Below are 21,787 nucleotides of genomic sequence, written 5' to 3' on the forward strand. Positions count from 1 at the left end.
TTCTAGAGTTTTAATTTGTTAAATTTTAAAGAATTATTTTAACTCCAGGAAACCTCCCCGCCCCGAGTTTCCAAATTTAATATACATATCTCTGTACATATACTTTTGTGTGAGCAAGTATCTACCTGTATGAAGTCCAGCAATTCTGATGTTTTCATTAACAAAGTAAATATGAATATTCTGGTGTATTTCAGGTGTTCAGAGGATGGGATTGCTAATACACATACCCTTAGAATGTAAATCCTTCAAGAGAATAAAATCTAGATGATTATATTATTTAAGCCTTGATGGGTAGGGAGAAGGTGGAATGTTTGTTTCACCTCCCTGTTCACCAAACAGCAGGAGTGAGACAGTTGTGAGACTCAGACTGGTACAGTTAAGAGAATAAATGAGTCATTCTCTTCCAGGTTGAAAGGGAAAGAACTGCAGATGACAATTGTGGATCCTGTTGCTCTGTTTGCTATTTGTCATTCCCTACTTAATGCTACAAATGCAGAGTGGACTGCTGCCTAAAAAATTCTTGATGATGACCCATACAATACCTTAAGTTGAAAGTGTCCTTCTCAGTGTTGATCTCCAAGTCACTGTCTTGAGGGTTATACGTAAGCCATCTAGAAATAATAGGGGTGACTCATTCATTTTGATGTGGCTGTGGTTTTTGTGGTCATATACAGGGAAAAACAGAGTGTACTTGGACATATCTCTGTGGGCAATTTTGCAAACTTCGCTTTGATAGGGACCAGCTCTTACTGGACTATTTTCTTAGGTTTATTCTGATTTAGGCTGGTAAAAAAAGGCATAGAATAGCCACAAGTTTTGTATTGGATAGACATACAATTATGTCTCGTTTTTTTCTTGGTGGGAATCGGTGACGTCACTTAAGTGTCTCTGCAAGCTATCTCATTTTTGAATGAAATGTTCAGGCTGCAGCAGAAACTGTACTTTAAAAAAGGAGGAGGAAATTAAATGTGTGAGATTAGACTGATATAATTTTGGGAGTTTGTTTTGTGCAGACAAAACCGCAGAAAATTCAAAGCTAAGTCTGATCTGTCGCCCATCAATCAAACTGTTATGGAAGAATAATGCTAGTAATCATAGAGAACACAAAAAGATGTGAGATATAAGAGTGCAAGTCTTAATAATCCTGACCCATAACTGTATTCTAAATGAATGTTTTTGTATTTAATTTCCTGAAGAAAGTAATAAGAATGGTGTATAGGGGAGGAAAATATTTCATGGAAGTTTGGTTAATTGATGGGGCAGCTTTCAAAGCAAAAGTAGTTCAACACCCTCACAGACTTGACTGCTCTCAAAAGTTGAATTGTGTAATTACATATTGTGTTCTGCAATGTCTCACTCTAATCTTCTACCGATGTTTGTAAAGATATATACAATTACTTTTAAAATGAGAACTTATAAAAGGAATCTTTTTATTTCAGTAAAAGCAGTAAATATTTCAGGCATTTTTGGACAGTCGTGGACTAGCAGCTGGTATACTAATATGCTGTGTGTTACTACAGATGTACATCCACATCACGGTGTGACTAATTGCCAGTTTAAAATAAGATAGATTATAAACATAATTACATTCTTGGTGAGAAACAATGTGTCTTTCATTCCTTATGAAACTCTGCAAGATAAAGGTTCATATCAAATATAATAACATGGTCACTTCCATTCTGAATTGAATTGACGTTGCATTGAAACACATCATGTTTTTTCTGATATGTGAAATAAGCCAGCTACAGGAGCCCATGTTATGAAATTCTGAAGAAGCTGAAAAAAGAAGCTTCAAGACAAGGCAATATTTTCAGAGAACTTTTTAATACCACCCATCAATCAAATCTTAATAGCATTTATGGTATAGTATTCAGTATTTCATTTATAATGCTCCTCTGAATATATTTTATGTTAAGCGTAATGCTGTTCAGTTCTACAATGGAAGCATATAGGGAAGGTTGTAACTGGCAGACCAGTTAAGAAAGCAAACTTCAGGCTCTGACCTTGAAGTGTCATTTTGTAACATCCTGGAGAAACTACTTAAGAGTTGTGAAGGCTTGTGTACCTGCACACTACTGAAAAGTTTAGAATTCAAAGTATGTCTTTATTCAGTGAATGTTACATCATTTTCCCTGCATTTAGTGAACTTGATTGTATCAGTTTAGCTCTATGAGCTGCTCCAAACAGAAGAGTAGGTAATTATAACAATGGAGAAAAAAAGGAAATGTAATTAATATTCATAATGTATGTGAAATTTGTTTTTATGCTAATCTAATATTTTTAACTGGGCTACCTTCTATATTGTTCTTTCACTGATAGTCTGTTTCTTTTTTTTGTGTCTCATTTTCTATGTAGGTCTGGCTCATCACATCTGTAATCTCCTAATAGAAACTGTGGCTCTGTATTTAGAGGCAGATGATAAAAGCAGCACCAAGACAGCAAATGCACTGCTTCTGTCCTTGCTTGACATTTTGCACTGTATGCTGACGTATACAGCAAATGTTGTGCGCCAAACTTTACAGGTATGGAATTTACTTCCTGGGGTCATCATCATCTTAGACAATTTTTTTAATAGCTTCCTGTTATCCTAATAATGAAATAATGAAATGAATAATGAAATTCCTACTATTCTGATTTTGTTGAATTTTAGTTTGGTGGAAAGAGAAGAGCATGTATTTTGAACTGCACGTCGCTATCCATACTAGCCTCACTATATGCTGGAAACATAGATCCTAGTTGTTTTGATACACCATAAATAGCTTAATTCAACATTTGCTTGTTGATAGTTCAAAGTATTTTTCTTCCATTCATTTTAAAAGAAGAGAATAACTCTGTAAAAAACATTATCTTTTTAACTATAAATTACATGTGATTTCTGTGCTTGAAAAATATATTTAACCTCTGCATATGTACTGAAAAAAAGTATTTTCTCACTTACACTGATCAATTTGTCTTCCAAGTTTCTGTTTGAACCACTGCAAATCATAGCATTGGTGGGGCTTTCTCCTCCTTAAAAATGGAGCACAAAAGGATACTATGCAAAGAAAATGTGAATTACACTTTTAGAACCATAACAAGAAAAAGCTTTCATCTTTTTTTTTTTGGCACATGATATTAATCTAGCAATATTTGGTTTGTTTTCAAATGATGTGCCAAATGTCTAAGTTGGTCACCTAGAAGCAACTTCTATATTTAGGCTGGAAACAACAACACTTCCTCTTCATGTTAGTTTTTTATATTCTTGGGACTATCTGAAAAACAGAGAAGCCTGTTAGGTCTGACGTATCCAGAGGACAGAGATGCAAAAGATTGCAGCCAGGTTGTATTGAATTTCAGGACGTGGCTTCTTTTTTTCTGAAAAAGTCATCCTCTGTAGTTTTGGTTGGGGGTTTGGCATTGTTTTGGTTTGTTTTGATTTGTTTTATAGAATGTGTAATCTATGAAGTGGACATTGGAAACCGAGCACTTTTTTTCTGCACAGATTTACATAATTGGTTGTGTTATCAGTCAGATATTTCACTGAGAAATGATTTTTTTAAAATTTTTGGAAGAAACTTAATTTAGAACTGGTGGTACAATGCCTTGTCTTTATTGAGTCCTCTAATAACAGGTTCTATAATGCTTTTCACATTTTGTAGGCTAATTGCTGATTGTCATATTGTTGGCAGCGCTCTGTGTAATCACAGAGAGCTAAATTCTGTACTTAGGCAGGCTCCGTGCACCAGCTGTGAGACCCATTTTACTGCAGGACACATCAGGAGAGAAGATCTTGCACATGGATTAGTAATATTAGTGAAATTGATGATTTTTATTTAAATACTGAATCAAATCCATACATTCAAAGCCAAATTCTATTCTGGCTTTACATTAACACATCAGTTGACTGATGCACTAAAACTGCAGCTCCAGTTTTGTCCATCTCTAGACAAAGTAACCTGCTTTGCTCTGAAATGACTAAAAAGACACAGCTGGAAAACTGAGTTTTGAAGTATAGCTCAGGCCTCTAGCCCTATAAAACTGATTTTACAGTGGTGTTACTTGCCTGGGCATTCTTGTCGTGACAGTACTTATCCCAGGGCCGCTGTGAGGGGTTTCTACAGCTGCCTCAGTACATGTACCCTGTTGAATGTTGGTCATTAGTTGGTGACTGCTATTTACCATGCATCTACATAATATCCCACTATCTGTGTGGCACTAAATGCATCACTGTAGTGAAAACAAATATTCTTGGGACTGGTTTTATAGGGATCTTCTGAATAAGATTCCTTTTAAAACAGAATTTGAAATAGAGAATCAAATGTTCTCGTCTTATCTACTTTTGAGCTTAAGTTAGCTTTTACAGATGGTACTATCTCCACTTAAATCCTTCTTATTTTAAGCTTTTTATATGTAAAGCAATAACCTTGTCCTGCTGTGCAGGCAAAACATGACATAACTTTTCCTTTCTATTTCAGTACTTTATGTAAATGATGCTGATAACTGTATCAAGCCTCATTCAAGAGATTAGTCTCTGTAATCCAAGTATTTGTATTTTAATAGAAATGGTAGAAAAGTTCAGATTCATTTGCATATATTTTTTGGAGCAGTTTCATCATATCATATTCCACAGGTGATCCACAGTACCTGAAAGTTATTTGCAATCTGTGTTTCAGAAGTGGACCCTATTTAGTATCTTAATGTAGATTTAAGCATAGTGTAGTGTCTATTCTTTATATATTTTTAATTCTCTTTCCAAAGATACTAAATATATAAAAGTTAAAGGAAGTAGTCAAACATACCTGATAGAAAATGTCTTTCCTTTCATCCAAGCACTAACCAGAAAAAGCTGTTGTAAATTTTGCCGAAGCGAAGGTGACTTCCCTTTGTTGATTAATATAAACACTTTTTTTTTTAATCTTCTCTGCATTATGTCTTTTTGCACTTCTTGGACTTCAACATTCTGGGTCATTGTGGTGAACCTCAGTGAGGGACATATCAATGTGTCTTATTACGTGAAGAAACAGTCTTTCAGATCGCTTTTATTTCAACATTCTTTGCAGGAGAGAGGCATTATGCTTTGCAATCATCAATATCAATGGCAGAGCTTCAGCAGTAGTGTCTCTTGTCTCAGGGGACTTGCTCCTATGTTCACTCAACCAAACGAAAATCCTCAACTTGGATGATGGTTTTAGAATTGAGCTTTAAATGAAACACAATCCAAAATTATTTTAAAATGTATTCTTTGGACAACATTGTTTACATTTTCCTCTAGCAGATAGACTGTATAGGGTCATGGTCTAAAGCTGGTGCGAGATAATGAAGTTAAATGAAAAATCTTGGAAGCAGACCTTTCTGGTGTCCTGGGGCAAGGATGGATCATAAATAGTGCTGCCCCAGATGGCAGGGTGTTTTGATGAGGGGGGATGACAACGGTCAGAATTGGAAGTAGTAATAGATCTTATCACAGACTTTGGTCACTTAAAGATTTCATTATTTTTATTTAAAAATAAATTATTTAATATAAGTCATTCAGGATACAAAGTGAGTCAGAAGGACTAAATTGGACATTATTGCTGAGAATCCTAACTTTACAGTCACATTGATTTTCTTGTTTTGAGTTGCATTTAAAATTGTTCCTAATAAAGGGAAAATAAATAGTTGAACTTTAATGTTAAAATAGGCATGTCATGTTGAAAGAGAACATAAACCTGTAAAACATTTATGGTTTTAGAGGTATCTTCTGTGTATACAGTTTATAGCATTTTGCTGTAGAAACATCGTGTAGGTCAGTGTATTCAGCTTGTGCAGGATGAGCATGACAGCATGAGTCTGTTTTGCTTTGTGCTTATTGTTACAGACACAAGGAGTGTTAACTGATCATTGGGAGCCCAGGAATACTTAACTAGAAAAGGGTTTACAAGTCTCCTTCAGAATCTGTTCAAACTTCAGCCACCTAATTGACCTGATTTGTTTCCATAATGGAACAGTTACTATGGCTTCTTTTTATTTTTTTCTCATTTTATTAAGGCACAGAAATCTGGCGCAGGAGGGGACACACAGGCTGCTGAAGACCTTCTGCTTATCAATAAACCCCTGACGGATCTAATTAGCCTGCTTATTCAACTGGTGAGAATTTGCTTGTTTGTAAGCTTTTTGGAATGTTGCTGAAGTTTGGAATTATTCGACTGAATTTAACATCTTAAAATTCTATTTGCTAGTTTTTCACTGTTTATAAGCTCCCACCTAGAAGGAAGGATTAACAATTTTAAAGAATCACAGAATCACAGTGACTTGCAGGTTACAAGTGACATTGGAGTCAGTCTGTCCCAAGCACAGAAGTGGGACAAGGGACAGGCTGCAGATTCTCAGTTGGGATACATATTTATAGCCAAATTTTAGCTGTTTATAATGGACTACTGACTGCATAGGGAAAGAGTGGTTTTCAAAATTTGAAACAACAGGTACTGCCTACCATTCGAAAAGTCAGTGAACTGAATTAGTTTGCAATAAGTGATTACTTTTAATATTATTTTCTTGGTTTTGAGCCCTCTGAGTTTTTCTCAAGAGCTTAGTTTTATTTTAACATAATCCTAAGGTATTTACAAGTGGGAATGGTCCCTGGTGATCTGTAAACATCTTTGAAATTTGTCTGTTTAGTCAGTCTTTTCCAGAGTTTACTAGATGTCACAGTGCTGCACTGAAATCTTCACGGAGTGCTATGTTGTGGCCCTGATGCATCCCATCAGCTCAACCTCCATCATACCGTGCCAGAGATTTGTCTTGGCTCTGTGTGCAATAGCTTGTAGCAGGGGAATGCTTCTTGAGCTGAGCAGGGTTTTTAGAGGCTGCCTCAGCTTTTTATTCAATGTAAAGCCATTAAAGTGGTATGTGAGAATTTCCCAGTGGCATATGACAATATCCTTCCCAGGTTATTTCACTTAGAGGCATTTCAGATTCAGTTCTCTTCCAGCCTCAAATTATTTTTTTTCATTTAAATATAATTTTTCAGATGTATTATGCTATGAGTACCCGTAACTCTTCTACTCTTTAGCACTGTCTGTCATCTTCTATTTTGGGGAAGAATGTGATTCCTTTTATTAATTTTTGGCATTATACTTGTTCTGAAGGCCTTCTTTGATGTATTTATTTTAACCAGCTAGTGACAAAGGTTTTTTGGAAATGATCACTGAATGACCTAAAACAGAGTAACTGATTTTCAACTATATAATATTTCCTCTTTATCAATCTTTTAATTTATTTTCTATTAATTTTTTTTAAATTGCTATATAAGATAAATGGTAAGAAATGAAGATAAATGGTAAGAAATGAAGAGATGCAAATGTTCCTTTAAAGTGAAACTAGTCATAAATTTAAATTCCATTAACTCTCTAAAGAACAGAAAATTAGAGGCCAAGCTGTACTCAGTCTATACCACCTGGAAGTCTTTTATAAGTTTTTAATTAAAGGATAGGATAATTGTATAGTTCACATGTACTGATTAGATTCTGTCTTGCCCTTGTATTTCAGAAGCATGACTGCAAATTACTATTAGGCTTTGCTTTGTTCTATATTTCTACAGATTCTGGTTTGTTTAAAATGCTTATTTAAAATCTGCTAATTTTAAGATATAGGCAAAGAGTAGAGGCCATTGGTGCTGGTTCAATTGTTTGGTTTTGGTTTTGAATTTCGTTAAAGGCTTTATAAAAGTGAGGTATTTTCTCTTGTAATGTGTATGTGTTGTTCTTTACACACGTGTTTGATAGGGATATATGAAAGTTATTTCATCTAGATTTGTTAAATTTGCTGTCCTTTACCCATTGCAGTGTTAAACATTTCCTGTAAAGGCTGGAGGAATTTGAACAATGGAATAGTAACTTTAATTTTAGGATCCACTGGTTTAAAATGTTTTATGTTCTAATCTTTTTCAATTGGACTAGATTCTTTGTGACATTTAGTGGGTCTCTCAAAATGTATATACTCCCTGCACTTCAAACACTCAGGGCTACCTAAGGTTAATTTCTGTGGAGCTGCCAACAGTAGTTCTCTATATTTGTTGAGCTGTGTGTCTATACAACTATTTATTACTGGTTTGAGGCATTCAGTTCAGTGTGAACTTTATTTTCTGGAGATAATGACGGTCTTAAACTCTGAACTAGTCATCATGTTCAGATACCGAGTTAAGATTATTTTCTCTGGTTTGCTATTTCTACCTGTTTTACCAAAAATACAGTTTCTTATGTAATTTTGAATAGTTGCTTTCCCTCATTGATATACATATCCCTCAAGTAGATGATTGTTCCATGCCCCGTTAACTTGTCTATTTATTTATTTCCCTAAAGTTCTACATGTTTTTCTATCTTAACTCCTCAAAAATCAATGTGAGTTAAACTTGAAAATGTCAAAAGCTCAGCATTGATTTTTCTATCTGTAATTGTGATTTAGTCTATCACTTAGGGCATTGCAAAGCAAGAGCAGAAAATCTAGATAGCATGTAAATGAAACTTCAGAGTTTTTAAGAACACAAAAGAATAAATAATTACAAATTTTGTCATGCGGAAAACACTGCAAATATGGAAAATTCAATATTTAATCCCATGATTAGTCTGCCCATAGCTTTCAATAAGAGGAAAATAAATTGAACATTTAGTCTTCTGCTTGGCAGCTTTGTGTTTAGAAGTTAATTACACTTAGCTTTTTTGTGTAATGTTTCTCCACTTGAACATTAATGTGATTGTTGTACTGAAACTTGCAGCAATTACAGAAGATACCTTTTACTTTTTGATGTGCCATTATACTGAAAAAAAATTTAATATTTACTTACTTTTGAAATCATTTCAGTTTGGACTTTCAGAAACTTTCAGAAACCTTGTCAGTAACAGTAAAAAGGAGTTTTATTTCTCTGTAGATCCTAGATTTAGTTCCTAGGTATAGATCTTCCAGTCTTCTCTGCAGCCTGCTAGACTGCTGGGAGAGAGCTTTTCTAGTCTTCTGGTGGTAGGATTCTTCATTACAGTATTACTAGCAAAATTTGCAGTTGATTATTGTGCTCTGTATATTACTATTGAAAGACCAGTTAACCATGTGCAGACATGAAAAAGACAAATATGAAACCTCAGCGCACATGGATGAATGAGATGATCTCTACATCCTTTCTGTCTCTTACACTGGCTCTGAGACTGTGCCCCGATTTCAGTTTCAGAGTGCATGAAGATACTTGCCAATGAGTAATGCAAATTACTGCAGAAGAATGATAACCCTGTAGACTGTAGAATTTTATTTCAGATTTGTTAGGAATATAGATAATTCTGTGACCAGTGTGGGAAGAATATGTTTATTTCCTGTATTCTATAATGTATTGCTGTTGTTGTATTTGAAACATTATCCGTGAATTATAGTTGAAGAATTCTACAGAGCTACCCTAAAAAAACAAAAACCCAAATAAAATCACAAAACCCACAAACAAGAACACACCAGAAGAAGTATATTGTGACTATATTGTCACAACCAGAGAGTTTCGTAAAGAGGATTTAGTTTCTCAGCTATTAATCTAGATTAAAACGAACTGCAAATATATTATTTTTAAAAAAAAATATTTTCTCTTAGGTAGGAGGATGATGATTTTGCCCTAAACCAAAATGTATTACTTTATTTTTAATTGAAACTGTGCATATTTACTAGTAAGAAGCGTAGTAAAGTTAGCAGATTGAATAATGATGTTCTGCTTTTACATTTTGTTTAATGTTTGCAAAATCATCTTCCCTATAGTTCCTAATGGTTCTTCCTTTACAGCACGTTCTGTAATCACATTACTGATCTAATGAACATCTATCTCTTATCGTAATAAACTCTCTTTGTGTGCAACCTCATTAATGCACTGAAATAGTGTCCCCTCTGGGTAATCCAGACAGTTTCATTGTAGCTCCAAAATTAGATGCTGTAGCAACTCCAACCCTGTGAAAACTGCCACTTCAGCTTATGTGATCACACGTTGCTTGAAACGGTTTGCAATTCATGAATGCACTGCAACTCAGTTGAGAATGAAGACATTTTTGACAACAGACTGCAGAAATACAGATGTATAATAACAGGAAGCTTCCTGCACTTCACCATATTAATCTTAAAATACATGGAGTGGATTCTATCTAGAAAGGACAAGAAGAAGGATTTTATGTTTGAGCCTGTTTACAGGAGATTGTAACGTGACCACAAAAATTAAGCAAAAATATTACACAAACTTCTTTACATAGAAGTCTTGTCATCAGGCATCATTTTAAAATTTGGAAGTGAAAAATAAATCTACAGTTTTTTGCAAAAATTATGACTTCAACTCTTCAGTAATTTGTTTTATATGGTGCTGGATTTTCTTTAAGCCATACAATATCCTGGAATATTATCAGCTCTAAGGAGAAGGAGAGCTAATATTTCTACACTGCTGAAATCCCCTCAAAGATTGATAAAGCAAAAAGAAACAAAGGGCTGCTAGAGTTTTTTCATATAATTTTGAAATATTAAGGGGCAGATATTTGCTTAAAGAGTTAGAACTCTAGTTTTTTGTGGGTTTCTCCTCTCCTGAAAGAAATAGAACTTAAGTATCTGATGTCATATAAATGTGTTTCAAAGACTTGAAATATGCTTCTTCATATCAAGTGGAGTTGTTAGGGTTAGAAAAATAGTTGGAACACTGTTCCAGCTGATTAAGAGACGAATCATTCATCTACATTCATTGTCTAGCAACATGATTTTTTTTTTCTTTGCTGTTCTTACTACACATACTATTTACTTGAAAGCTGAATTTTCATTCCTCGTTTTTCTATATTTACAGATATCTGTTAGATTTTCAGTCATTGCTTTTGTTCATGCCAAAATTTTCTTCAGATCTTCTACTCTTTATAACCATTAATGAAAGTACTATCACTGAGTGGCAGATATTGTTAAATTTCAGATTACCAGCTTATGACTTCTGACGTTTAAATCACTACTTGTCAGTAGTGAAACAGTAAAATGGTGAGAGTTATAGAGAGGAATGTGGATGCAGACATACTTAAATTGCTGACATTGCTGAGAGTTCCACTTCCGCCTTAATTATTTATGGTTTAGACTGTGGGCCCATGATTCTCATTCCCTCCAGAGTAAATACAGCTTTTCCTGTTCCCAGCTTGTTTTCCTGTTCATCCAACTTATGCTGTTATTCACAGAATTGTAGATTGGGTTGGGTTGGAAGGGACCTTAAAGACCCATTCAGTTCCAGCCTCCCTGCTATGGACTGGGACACCTTCCACTAGATCTGGTTGCTCAAAAGCCCATCCAACCTGGCCTTGGTTTACTCTGCAATTTTCCAGGGTAATAGCAACTTGCTCCCCAAACCCTAGATAGCAATAAAGCTCAAACAGGCTGTGGTGAGGCAGAGAAGCAGAAGAGCCTGAGGTGTAACAGGCAGTGAAAGAATTCATTGGCATTTGTGATTGAATAGGATGATTGTCATGGCTGTCAAGTACTGTGGACCCTGGAGTGAAACTGGAGGATGGTCACATTCAACTTGATATCCTGTGAAGCACAAGCCTATCTGATGCAAAAACATATTGGATGGAGAGTCAGGGACCTCCTTTCTTTTATTGAAGGACAGAGAACAGCAGTAATAGTGATAAAGGTTGGGCATACCAGGAGGAGATAAGCAAAGCCATTGGCCCAAGCTCAGCTCCTCACCTAGGGCAAAATCATAGAATCATACAATCACCAGGTTGGAAGAGACCAAACAGATCATCGAGTCCAACCATTCCTATCAAACACTAAACCATACCCTTCAGCGCCTCGTCCACCCGTGCCTTAAACACCTCCAGGGAAGGTGACTCAACCACCTTCCTGAGCAGCCTGTTCCAGTGCCCAATGACCCTTTCTGTGAAAAAATTTTTCCTAATGTCCAGCCTAAACGTCCCCTGGCGGAGCTTGAGGCCATCACCTCTTGTCCTGTCCCCTGTCCCTTGGGAGAAGAGGCCAGCACCCTCCTCTCCACAACCTCCTTTCAGGTAGCTGTAGAGAGCAACGAGGTCGCCCCTCAGCCTCCTCTTCTCCAGGCTAAACAACCCCAGCTCTCTCAGCCGTTCCTCATAAGGCCTGTAAAATGTTGCACTATCTCACTAACTGGGGGTGCCTGCTGAAAACAGCCTTCCTGCAGAAAGCTAACAGGCTGGACTTGCTAATTTGCTTTCTCGGAAGTTGTGTACTCTCCTGGTCTCAGACAGAACTGTGAGGACATGGTACTTTGTGTATTTCTTCATGCAAGGTGTTGTAGTGACAGTCCTCTGCAGAGGCTAACACCTTTTCACTCCTCTGTTTGATGTTTAGTGAATAACTTGGAAAAAAACCTTGGGAACAGTCTCCCTTCCAAATGTGGCTGTTGTGATTACTAATTACAAATGGGATTTTGTGCTTATGGAGCCCAGGGAACTAGCCTGCACTACAATACCAGGGCAGGGATGTAACTGTCCAAATGTTCACCTTTTTTTTATTTTTGGTTCACCAACAAACAATATCTGAAAATTGACTGTAGGTCTTGTACTGTGATTTTCTTCAGGGACCAGTCTCCTTTTAAACGGGATAAGAGACATATGTTAAAGCACTTTAAATTTTCCTTCCTTTATTTACTAGCATTTTTTTTTCAGTGAAGGAAATACAGGTTGGCTCGAAGCCTGCATGAGGCCAGTGAATTTTTTTTTCACCTGATAAGGATTGAACATATAAATGGAGCTATAAAGCTTGTTACTATTTTTAGCTTTTTCTTCCTTTTTAGCCTTGCTATTTATGTTGGTGATGCTTTTAGATAATTCTGGATGTTGGAAAGGAAACAATCAAATAGGTGGCATTTAGATTGAAGTAAAGAAAAAATGTACAGCAAAACTGTTGAAGAAGTAGCTGCTGTGGTCCTGTCACTTGCATAGCATTAGGTCAAATAGAATGTGATATGTCTTCAGGCTATGTATTCAGAGCTTACGTGTCAGTTCAGTATGTTTTAAACAGCCAGTACTGTGAAGCTAATGGAAAACAGGATTGTATTTGCATGCAGATCCCCGGGGAATTGCTTCCTGAATATTTGAGTATATGTCTGATGATATGTTCCCAGATTGCTTTAAAGTGACTATATGGCTTTTCCTTAAAATGAAAAATGTGGGAAGTTCATACTGTAGATTAAATAAGTAATCATTATTGAAATGGTTTGGCATATTATATGAATGGTTGGACAGATTATATAAATTGTTTCCTTTTTATTGTGAGTAAGGATAGTCTGTTAACTGTACTTTGATCTAGCTTCTCTGTATTTAAGTAGCATTTCTGGAACTAAAAAACTGAGTAGGAATCATGAGGTGTTTCTACAGTTCTATACCTATTGGTTAAGTCAACCACTGGTTTATTTTGTTTAGTTAATAGACTGAAAGGACAGAAAAGGCTATTGCAATCATTTAGTCAAGGATCTTATATAACACAAGACACAGGACTTTCCTGAATGAATTCCTCATTACACCAAAGAGTTTTGTTATTTTTTTAGAGAAAAAAAAGTTATTGTGGTATTCTCTATCACAGGCAATTCAGATCTGTCTCAGTTCTAAGGGATTTGTTTTAGCTGTTAATCATTCTTACTAAAGAAAAATAGAGGAAATAAAAATATTATCATCCTTCTAACCTGAATTGCTTTAGATAAAGTTTTGAGCCATCGTCTCTTACTTGTCCATTTTCAGGTAAAAGAATTAACCCATCCTCAGCCTGCTTTTTCTCACATGTAACTGAAAGAATATGATCGATTGCCCTTTAACCTTCCCTTTGATAAGCTATCAGCATTTAATTCCTTCCATATTTTGCTGCCATATTTTCCAGTCTGTTGTTCTCTTGCATAGTCCCAAGAACCCTCTATGATTTTTTCACTGGCTTTTGTGAACTGTGTGTGCTAAATCTAGGAATCTAGGCGATGCATTCCTGATGTTGTTCCAACAGTGCAAAATACTAGCATAATACAGTATCCCTAGTCATCATTTCCATATTATACTTTCAAGAAAGATACAGATCATTTTGATAGCAGTGTCATACTACCAGAAGCTCATTTAAACATGATTATTAGCCATGCCCCCAAATCTTTTCTGTAATTTTGTTTCTTATGAAAGAGTTTTTCCATCCCATCACCAGGACCTGCTCCAGTGTCTGCTCTTCAAAGGAGTTCATAAAAGCTGGAATTCAGGAAAATATTTTAAATCTGCAAAATGTACCTCCTAATGTGACTACTTAAAATCTATTAAACAACTAGATAGCCTGTGCCCTACCTCAAGCAGAAGCCGTAGACTTGATTTAGAAATAATTAAATGAAGTTTTGTGGTGTGCATTATGTAGAAGATTAGACATCATGGGTGTAATGATACTTTCTGCTATTACTACTTCTATTTAAAGCAAAATATACTGTCTGAAAATAAAAGAGTTGGGAGCAACATTTTCAATGCTTTTATGATGTTGCTATAGATAGGCTATTTGATAGAATTATAGTGGAGATGTACTTCTCCTTAAGAACAGATATATTTTAATTATATTTTCATCACTTTATTAAGCTTACTCTAATGGAAGTTAGAGTCATTCAACTAGAAATTATGTTTTCCTGGCACAATGCAAATGTTAATATTCTTCCAAATCCCCAGTGATACAAAGTTTTTCTGAAACTGGATTTTTGTGTGTTCATTTTTTGTTCATTTTTAGCTTCCCAGTGAAGATACTGAAATATTTGAGAGTGCCTTGCAGTGCTTATCATTGCTGGTTCAACTGTATGGAGGGAACAGTGAGGAGAGTATGTCTCCAGAAAACATGGGCAGCTTTGCTGAAGTACTGAAGTCCAAAAAGGATACACGACAACAGAAGCTTTTGTTGAGAATTATAAAGAGACTGGTGAGTTGGCTTGTAAACATTTTAAAACATGATGTGTTTCTTTTATATAATTGGATAAATTTTTTAGCTGCCGTTTTCCTTTTAAAGTGAAAAAAAAAGAATATCGAAGAATTTTGAAACAAAATACGTGAAGTTTAAACTTCATGTCTTTAAATTTCAGTTAACTTCTCTGGAGAAGATAGCCTTCTACACTTAAAACCTCTTACAAAATGATTGTTGGATTTCTCCTATTTCAGTAATTTAAATAACTCATGCTATTTATATATTTGTTTAGTACTTCAGCTTTATGAAGTATTGGAACAATTTTCTAAATGCCTTCTGAAAGAACTAACCTTGTAGCATGAAACAGCTGTTGAGAAACAGAGTGCGCTTGATTTCATGGTAAATAAAAGGGCTTTTTGTACCTCAAATAGGTTTGTGCATAGCCTGTTGGCTGCTCACCCTCACTGAGCGATAGGAACCACTTCTGCTGGAGTGGTTGTAATGTAGAATGCCAATCAGTGGGAATCACGCAGGGGCTTATTCTGGTGATGTTATTGACAGGCAGGAGTTTAAATTCAGTTATGTTCTGATGTGGTGGCATGACAGCAGTGTTGTGTCTTTTGAGTAGCTTAGGTGGAAAACCTTCTGCCTCTGTAATATTCTCTCAGATAATAGTGTATTTTTTATCTTGAAGTGTCTTGATAAGAAGCTTTGCCTGCATTGTCACCTTGCCTTGGTTGATTACTTCACCAGCAGGATTTTTCAATTAAAAGAGGAAAACTTCCCCAGTGTATGAAGCAGAAGATACTTAAATTTTAGAAGTACAGTGCTGGTTACTAGCATAATTGGTGGCAGCAGGAGTTGTCCCACTTATGGAGTTAAGAGGAAGCAACCATTTTTTTAGAGCTTTTGCAGATGTTCCTGTCCTCTTTCTCCTACCTGTTGTATTTACATTGCAGGAAAGTAAATACGGCACTTTTTTTCCCTGTTTTGTGCAGTCCTCTCTCCCTCTAAAAGCAGCATGAATATATAAAATTAAAATGGAAATTATGTTTAAAATTCATAATTTCTCTCATTCTTGACATCATCTCAGGTTTCACTGCTCTATTTTCTCATGCTTCTCCTGAAAAGAGAGTTCTAGAAAATATATTTTTACAGTCATTTCCTATTGATTTTTGCTTGTATCTGGGCTTCTTTCTGTGTAATTGTTGTGCTGAGTAGAACTGGTTTTTCTTTTCCCCGAAAGCAATAAGAGAAAAGAAGCAACAAGGTGTGAGGAAAGGAAGGAGAAATGAGGCTGCAATACAAATATCTAGATTATTTGACTGTAGAATACCTACAGACTTATTCCCTTTCCCTTCATTTTGAAGACAATGGGTCAAAAGCTGACCTAGCATGCAGGATATTTTAACATAGAAACTTCTGTTGATTATCTTAAGAGAACAAAGCTGTGATATCCCCTTTTGAATCCTCCAAGTTCCTGTACTTTTAGATCTCCCCTTTGTATACCAGTGATACTGGTACTTGTTATTTATAATATCAGGCATAGATTTTCTGTAATTATTTTAATGACATCATAGGATTTCTTTTGAAAGCAGGGTTCATAGATAATTTGACACATTACTTAGTATATCATACAGTATTTCTTTAAACCTTAAAAAGTCCTGTTCAGAGGAGATTATTATCTTGTCAAAATTGTCATAATGACAAAAGACATTGAAATATAATGAAAGCTATTTAAGAAGGATTCAGCCCACATCAGCTGTTCATGCTGAATTTTGAAGCCTAGAGCAGTGTTTTTCATATTTTTAAATATCTGAACAAGATTTTAATAGAGGGGTCATTGAGTGTACCTATTTCCATCCTTGGCAATCAGTGCTTCTACAGAGCATCTTTCCAACCTGTGGTCACATTAACTTTGTTGTTACAGGTACAAGTATTGCTTACACAAGACAGTGCGTACAAAAAGAATTCAATGTTTAATGCCTTCCTAGCATTTCTTTCTGGAAATAAGCAATATGACTAGTTTTTGTCCAAGTGCTTCATATGATTCCAGTGAGCTAATGGAGAGAGATATCCCAGTTTCATATTCTTTGACTTAAAGCACATCACAGATTTTGTTGGCGTACAAAATAACTTTACTTTGATGAAACAGAAACTGTTGTTTTAATTTAATAGTATTCATTCATTAATGTTTATCTCCAGTGGTAGGATGGGTTTTGGGGGCAAAGCTGGAGGTTTGTTTTGGGTTTTTTTGCTTTTAAATGGTGATTATCAACTTTGACCAGCAAACCAACTGCAGGGCAATATAAATTTCTTGCAACACTTTCTTCACTGATTTTTTGCCCTACAATTTTGTTGTATTCATTTATTAAACAGAAATAAAGATACAGGCCAGACTCTGCGTGTGGAGTTTATCTTCATGCAGACTTATTAATGGAATCACCATGAACAGCCCTTTTTACAGGCTTTATTTTGCTATAAAAAGAAATCATTAGGAGTAAAAACGAGGAAAAATATGCTTTGAGCTAACTTTGTAACTATGTAAGCAAAGATAATTTAAAAGCTTTAAAGAGGCAGCATTGACTGTATTTTTTCTGGTTTTTTCCATAATCACCTCTTAGCTTTGAAAGCTTTTGGCTCTGTCAGGCTTGGGTTAACTAGTCTTTTTCAAGCATGTTATCTCACTAGCACTGATATAATGGACAGACACTGAATAAAATTATCGAACCAAAGAAACAGAGTTTAGTGGTTTAGGGTTTTTTCCCCTTCAGCCCTTTTACTAACTCTGTTGTTTTGGTTGCTTCATCTTGGGTTAGGCAGTACTGCTATTCAGATATTCTTCATCTTTTTTAGCAGCATTTGTGTAACTGGTAAGTGACATCAAGGTCATGATCTTGTCCCATTCTTTGGTTCTGGGAGCCCCTCCTGCTGCCCTTTATAGAAATCAATCTCTTTATTTCTTCATCTCTTCTGTGACGGTATAGTGCATCTTATTACAGTCTAGTAAATCATCTAGATTGAAGTATTTGTTTGTGACGTGGAAGAAATTTTCATTTGGGAAGGAAATAGTTCCATTTTTGCCTGCTTTACTGAGAAGTTTTTCATTTCTCTTTTTCCCCAGAGGAAAAAGTCTATCTGTCATCTCAATTTACCATCTAGTATGTAATGTAAAGGCAAATGATTATCAGTAGCATTTTTATAGAACTAGCCAGTATCTCCACCAGACACATAATCACTGTGGGATTACAGCTGGGTAATAAAATGTTTCAGCTTTTAAAACAAGAGAAGACTCTCTTTATTCCATAAGAAAAAATTCCCCTGAGAAAAATGAATAAGCACCAGGCTTTAACAGGCAATTCTGCAGTCACTGTGGAGAGTGAACTTTGGTTCTGTGACTTTTACTTTAAGTATTTGTCAGAAAGTAAATTTGAATTCTTGTAAATCACACTTTGTTTTTCTTCTTATCATCTTTCTAGAATTTCATTTTCATTGCTTTGCATATCTTCACCATCAAAAAGTTGTTCATCCTTTATTTGTGAGCAGCTAAGATGCTTAGGATGTCATGTGCATGTCAGATACCCTGTGGGGGATACGTATAAGGATTTCTCAAATTGTATTAGGGTGATTAGTAAAGATGCTAAGCCAGAATGACAATACTTGAGCTGAGGCAAAGGTCCATGACTTCTCTTGAGTTCATTGTAGGACTGCTGAACACTAATTTGTGCTGCCTACCAGTTTGGGCTGCAGCTACAGCATCGTTATGTACCTGCAGGCAGATTGACTGTCCTGTTTCCAATGAACCAGAGGATGGGAACCATTGGTCACTATGTCTAAAATGTAATGCAAGTCATGTGTCCCTAAGTATTTCTGTCATACAGATTAGTAACTATATCATCCAGAGTTTTATACAGATACATGCTGAGTTCACATCTCTTGGACTGACAGCTGTGTGTTTTTTTATTAAAATACATATATTTTTACTATGATAGTTCCCCTATTAGGCCCTCATTATAATTATCACTGATCATGAAATATGAGGTCAAACATTTAGTGCTTGAAGAGATATACAGTCCAAGTGGCACAAATATTTGATTTGGGGCAGCGGTTCTGCAGTCCCTCTGTAAAGCTGAACTTCTTGCTGGAGATTTGCTCCTCAACAGATTCCCAGAAGTAGGTCCTCATGGAGATTGCCTCAAAAAAGGTGAAGCAAAATCCCAAGAGATTTTCAAAAAAGAGTGCTTTTACAGCTTCAGTTCTGAGGATTCAGTGCCACAAGGAGGTGCTTGTGCAGCAATTCCTAGCGGAATCTGTTTTCCGAGGTCTTACAAAGCTGCAGGAACCTGCTGGCCTATCTCCAGCGGAGAAAGCATAGCACTCAAATAAACTCAATTAGCTGCAGAAGGACTTCTTATGCACCTTTATTCTAATCTTTTCAGCATTCCTTTAATTAATTTCATTAATTACTGAGGCAATCTATTATATTCCATTGCTTTAAGGAATAACCATAGGACATGCTTCTTAGACTGAATGCAATAGTCACTTGTGGGTTGCTGACATATACAGGTATATTTACTATAAATGTGTATGTTGTTATATATATATTTTCCTGAAATTGCGCATAGTTTTAAAATCTGGAAGACTCTTATATGAACAGTTTCTACCCTTCATTAGTATTAGTCTTCTATTTTCAAGTTATTACCAAGCCTGCATCCCTTTTCTATACACCATCTTTTTTGGCTTCAGTCTAATAATGTCCTTGGGTGGGGTGGAGTGTTTCATTAAACACAAACAACTTAAGATGCCCCCAAGAAGAAACAGCTAATCAGCATTAAGATATGTTATGCAGATCATAAACAGGAGAGGTTTCTCAAAATGCTTTGAAACAAATACACGGGAAAGATAATGGCTCTCCACCCTTCCCACCATGCAAAGAAGCTCCCTCCGTTTGCACAGTTGGATGGGCCTTTGTTTTTGGGTTTTAATGAAATTGGATAGAGTCCCCAAGAATGAGAGATGAGGAGGCCTCCAATGCCCTATATTGCTTGGCAGCCTTCCACCATGGCACTTCCAGGCTGCGACATCCTGTGGTGGGGAATTGCCCTGGGATCACAGGGGTGGCCAGGGAGACATCGCTCCTCCTCCTTCTCCTCTGCTTCAAAGTTTTAATCTAGTTAAAACGTAAGCTTTTAAGAATAGCTCTTTGAATTTGCATGTGGTTTGACTGAAATACAATCTAATGACATCTGAAATAGATATTGTTCCACCTTAGAGACATGAGCATGTTTATGACCTGTATGCTTGGCTTATGTAGTTTATGAAGGGCTAAATTCAGGCTCATTAATTCTTCATGTAACTCATAGAATGTTTTCAGGAAGCTGAGAAGTAGTACAGTATGTTGGCACTGTCCTTGACTTTCTCTTTTTTTTGACATTTGTATCCTATGGTTTCTGCTGGAGGAGAGGAAAGGATATGTTGGTATTTAGATTCACACACTTGATTAGAGCATGGAAGGAATTTTAATAGAACTTTGCTGTGTCTGATTAGCCTTTCTTTTCATTTCCTCTTTGAATTTTACAATAACCTTCTTTCAGTTGGCCAAAGTTCTTAAGCACAGAGTTCTGAAATTTTATACTGATAAGGGTTTTTTCCAGTACTTAGCCTTCTGTTTTATGAAATTAAACAGAACAATTATCTATGGGTAAGTCTCAGTCACTGGTGCAATCCCTGGTGTTCTTATCTTCCCCTGTCTTGTCACTTTTGATACTGTCCAGAAGTTCTGAGGCTGGTACCAGGTTGCTTTTTTTTTTCATCCAAAGCACTAGATGGTACAGGAATGCTCTACTTATTTCTTCTCATAGAAAAGGCAAATATTTAAATCTTAAATAAGATTTTCTAGGCTTATAGGATCACTTATTTCTGGCCATGTTAAAATCTATTTTTGCTGTGTGAATTTTGTACTTCTCTGACTACACTTGCTCTAATTCACTTTATGTGGAATAGCTCATATCCCTAATATCTATATCTGTATCTATAACTGTAAACACAGTGTATGTTCTTTTTGTGTGTGACTTGGGGTGTTCTTCGCTCAAAGTGTCTAGAAATTCTTAACAACTGTGAGAATGAAAACTTTATTTTAAATATATCTAAGCTGAGATTGTTTTCTTTCAGCTGATCACTGGACTCCATGAGCCTATTCTATTAAAAATACTCAGCTTCATATCAACTGTGGTAAAACCAAAACATTAAGCAATGATATGTAAAGTCAGATGGTGAGGAATTTTTTAATGCAATTAACTTACCATTTTGGGGGGTTATATAGGAGTTTGTATAGACTAGAAGCTTTTGGTTAAGGACATATTTACTGGGACTTCTCACTTTTGACGTGATATAGGTCCCATCTTTTGGAACTGGTGATACATCTGCAATATTCGTGCTTATCTTAGTCTAGTGGTACTGTTTTGTTTTATACATTTCCATCTCTGCAATGACTAATTTACGGTCAGTCTTTTTGCTGTAACTGTGAAGTGTTTTCTCCGTATCAAAGAGAACGCACTGTCCTTCTTCTGGTATTTCCACCACATAGGCAAATTTATTATCAAATCATATATTGAGTTCTCCTTCTCCCAATCCAGAAGTTCAAACAGAGGTCTATTTTAGTGGCTTTCATTCATTTATTTTAGTGTTTGCTTGATGCTGACAATTTTCGAATACACAGCTGGATGGCTTCTGCTTTTGCTGCTTTCTTCTTTGTTCCAGCAGCTCTAAGTTTAATATTACTCACCTACCCTCATAAGCCACTGTGCTGTTTAATGTTTACAAAATACTTCATGGTCCGCAGATAAGCAGTAGTAAATATCAGCAAAGTTTGTCTAAGGGGATCTACCAACACTACTCAAATAATATTAAA

The 21,787-nt window shown here is 35.8% G+C and overlaps 1 protein-coding gene across 4 annotated transcripts in view; it reads left to right on the forward strand.

Moving 5' to 3' along the window:
* Positions 1-21,787, forward strand: part of ULK4 (unc-51 like kinase 4) — a 220,806-nt gene that overhangs the window by 152,158 nt on the left and 46,861 nt on the right. For 2 of the 4 annotated variants that reach the window (XM_069859966.1, XM_069859967.1), the window contains exons 32-34: positions 2,356-2,522; positions 6,007-6,105; positions 14,710-14,895. In XM_069859966.1, the coding sequence (XP_069716067.1) occupies positions 2,356-2,522; positions 6,007-6,105; positions 14,710-14,895 (452 nt within the window). Of the gene's footprint in view, positions 1-2,355; positions 2,523-6,006; positions 6,106-14,709; positions 14,896-21,787 lie in introns of those variants that run through there. The other 2 variants (XM_069859965.1, XR_011337663.1) reach the window with 2 other exon arrangements.

This window comes from Phaenicophaeus curvirostris, chromosome 6 (genome assembly GCF_032191515.1).
Source record: "Phaenicophaeus curvirostris isolate KB17595 chromosome 6, BPBGC_Pcur_1.0, whole genome shotgun sequence".
Classification (NCBI taxonomy): Eukaryota; Metazoa; Chordata; class Aves; order Cuculiformes; family Cuculidae; genus Phaenicophaeus; species Phaenicophaeus curvirostris.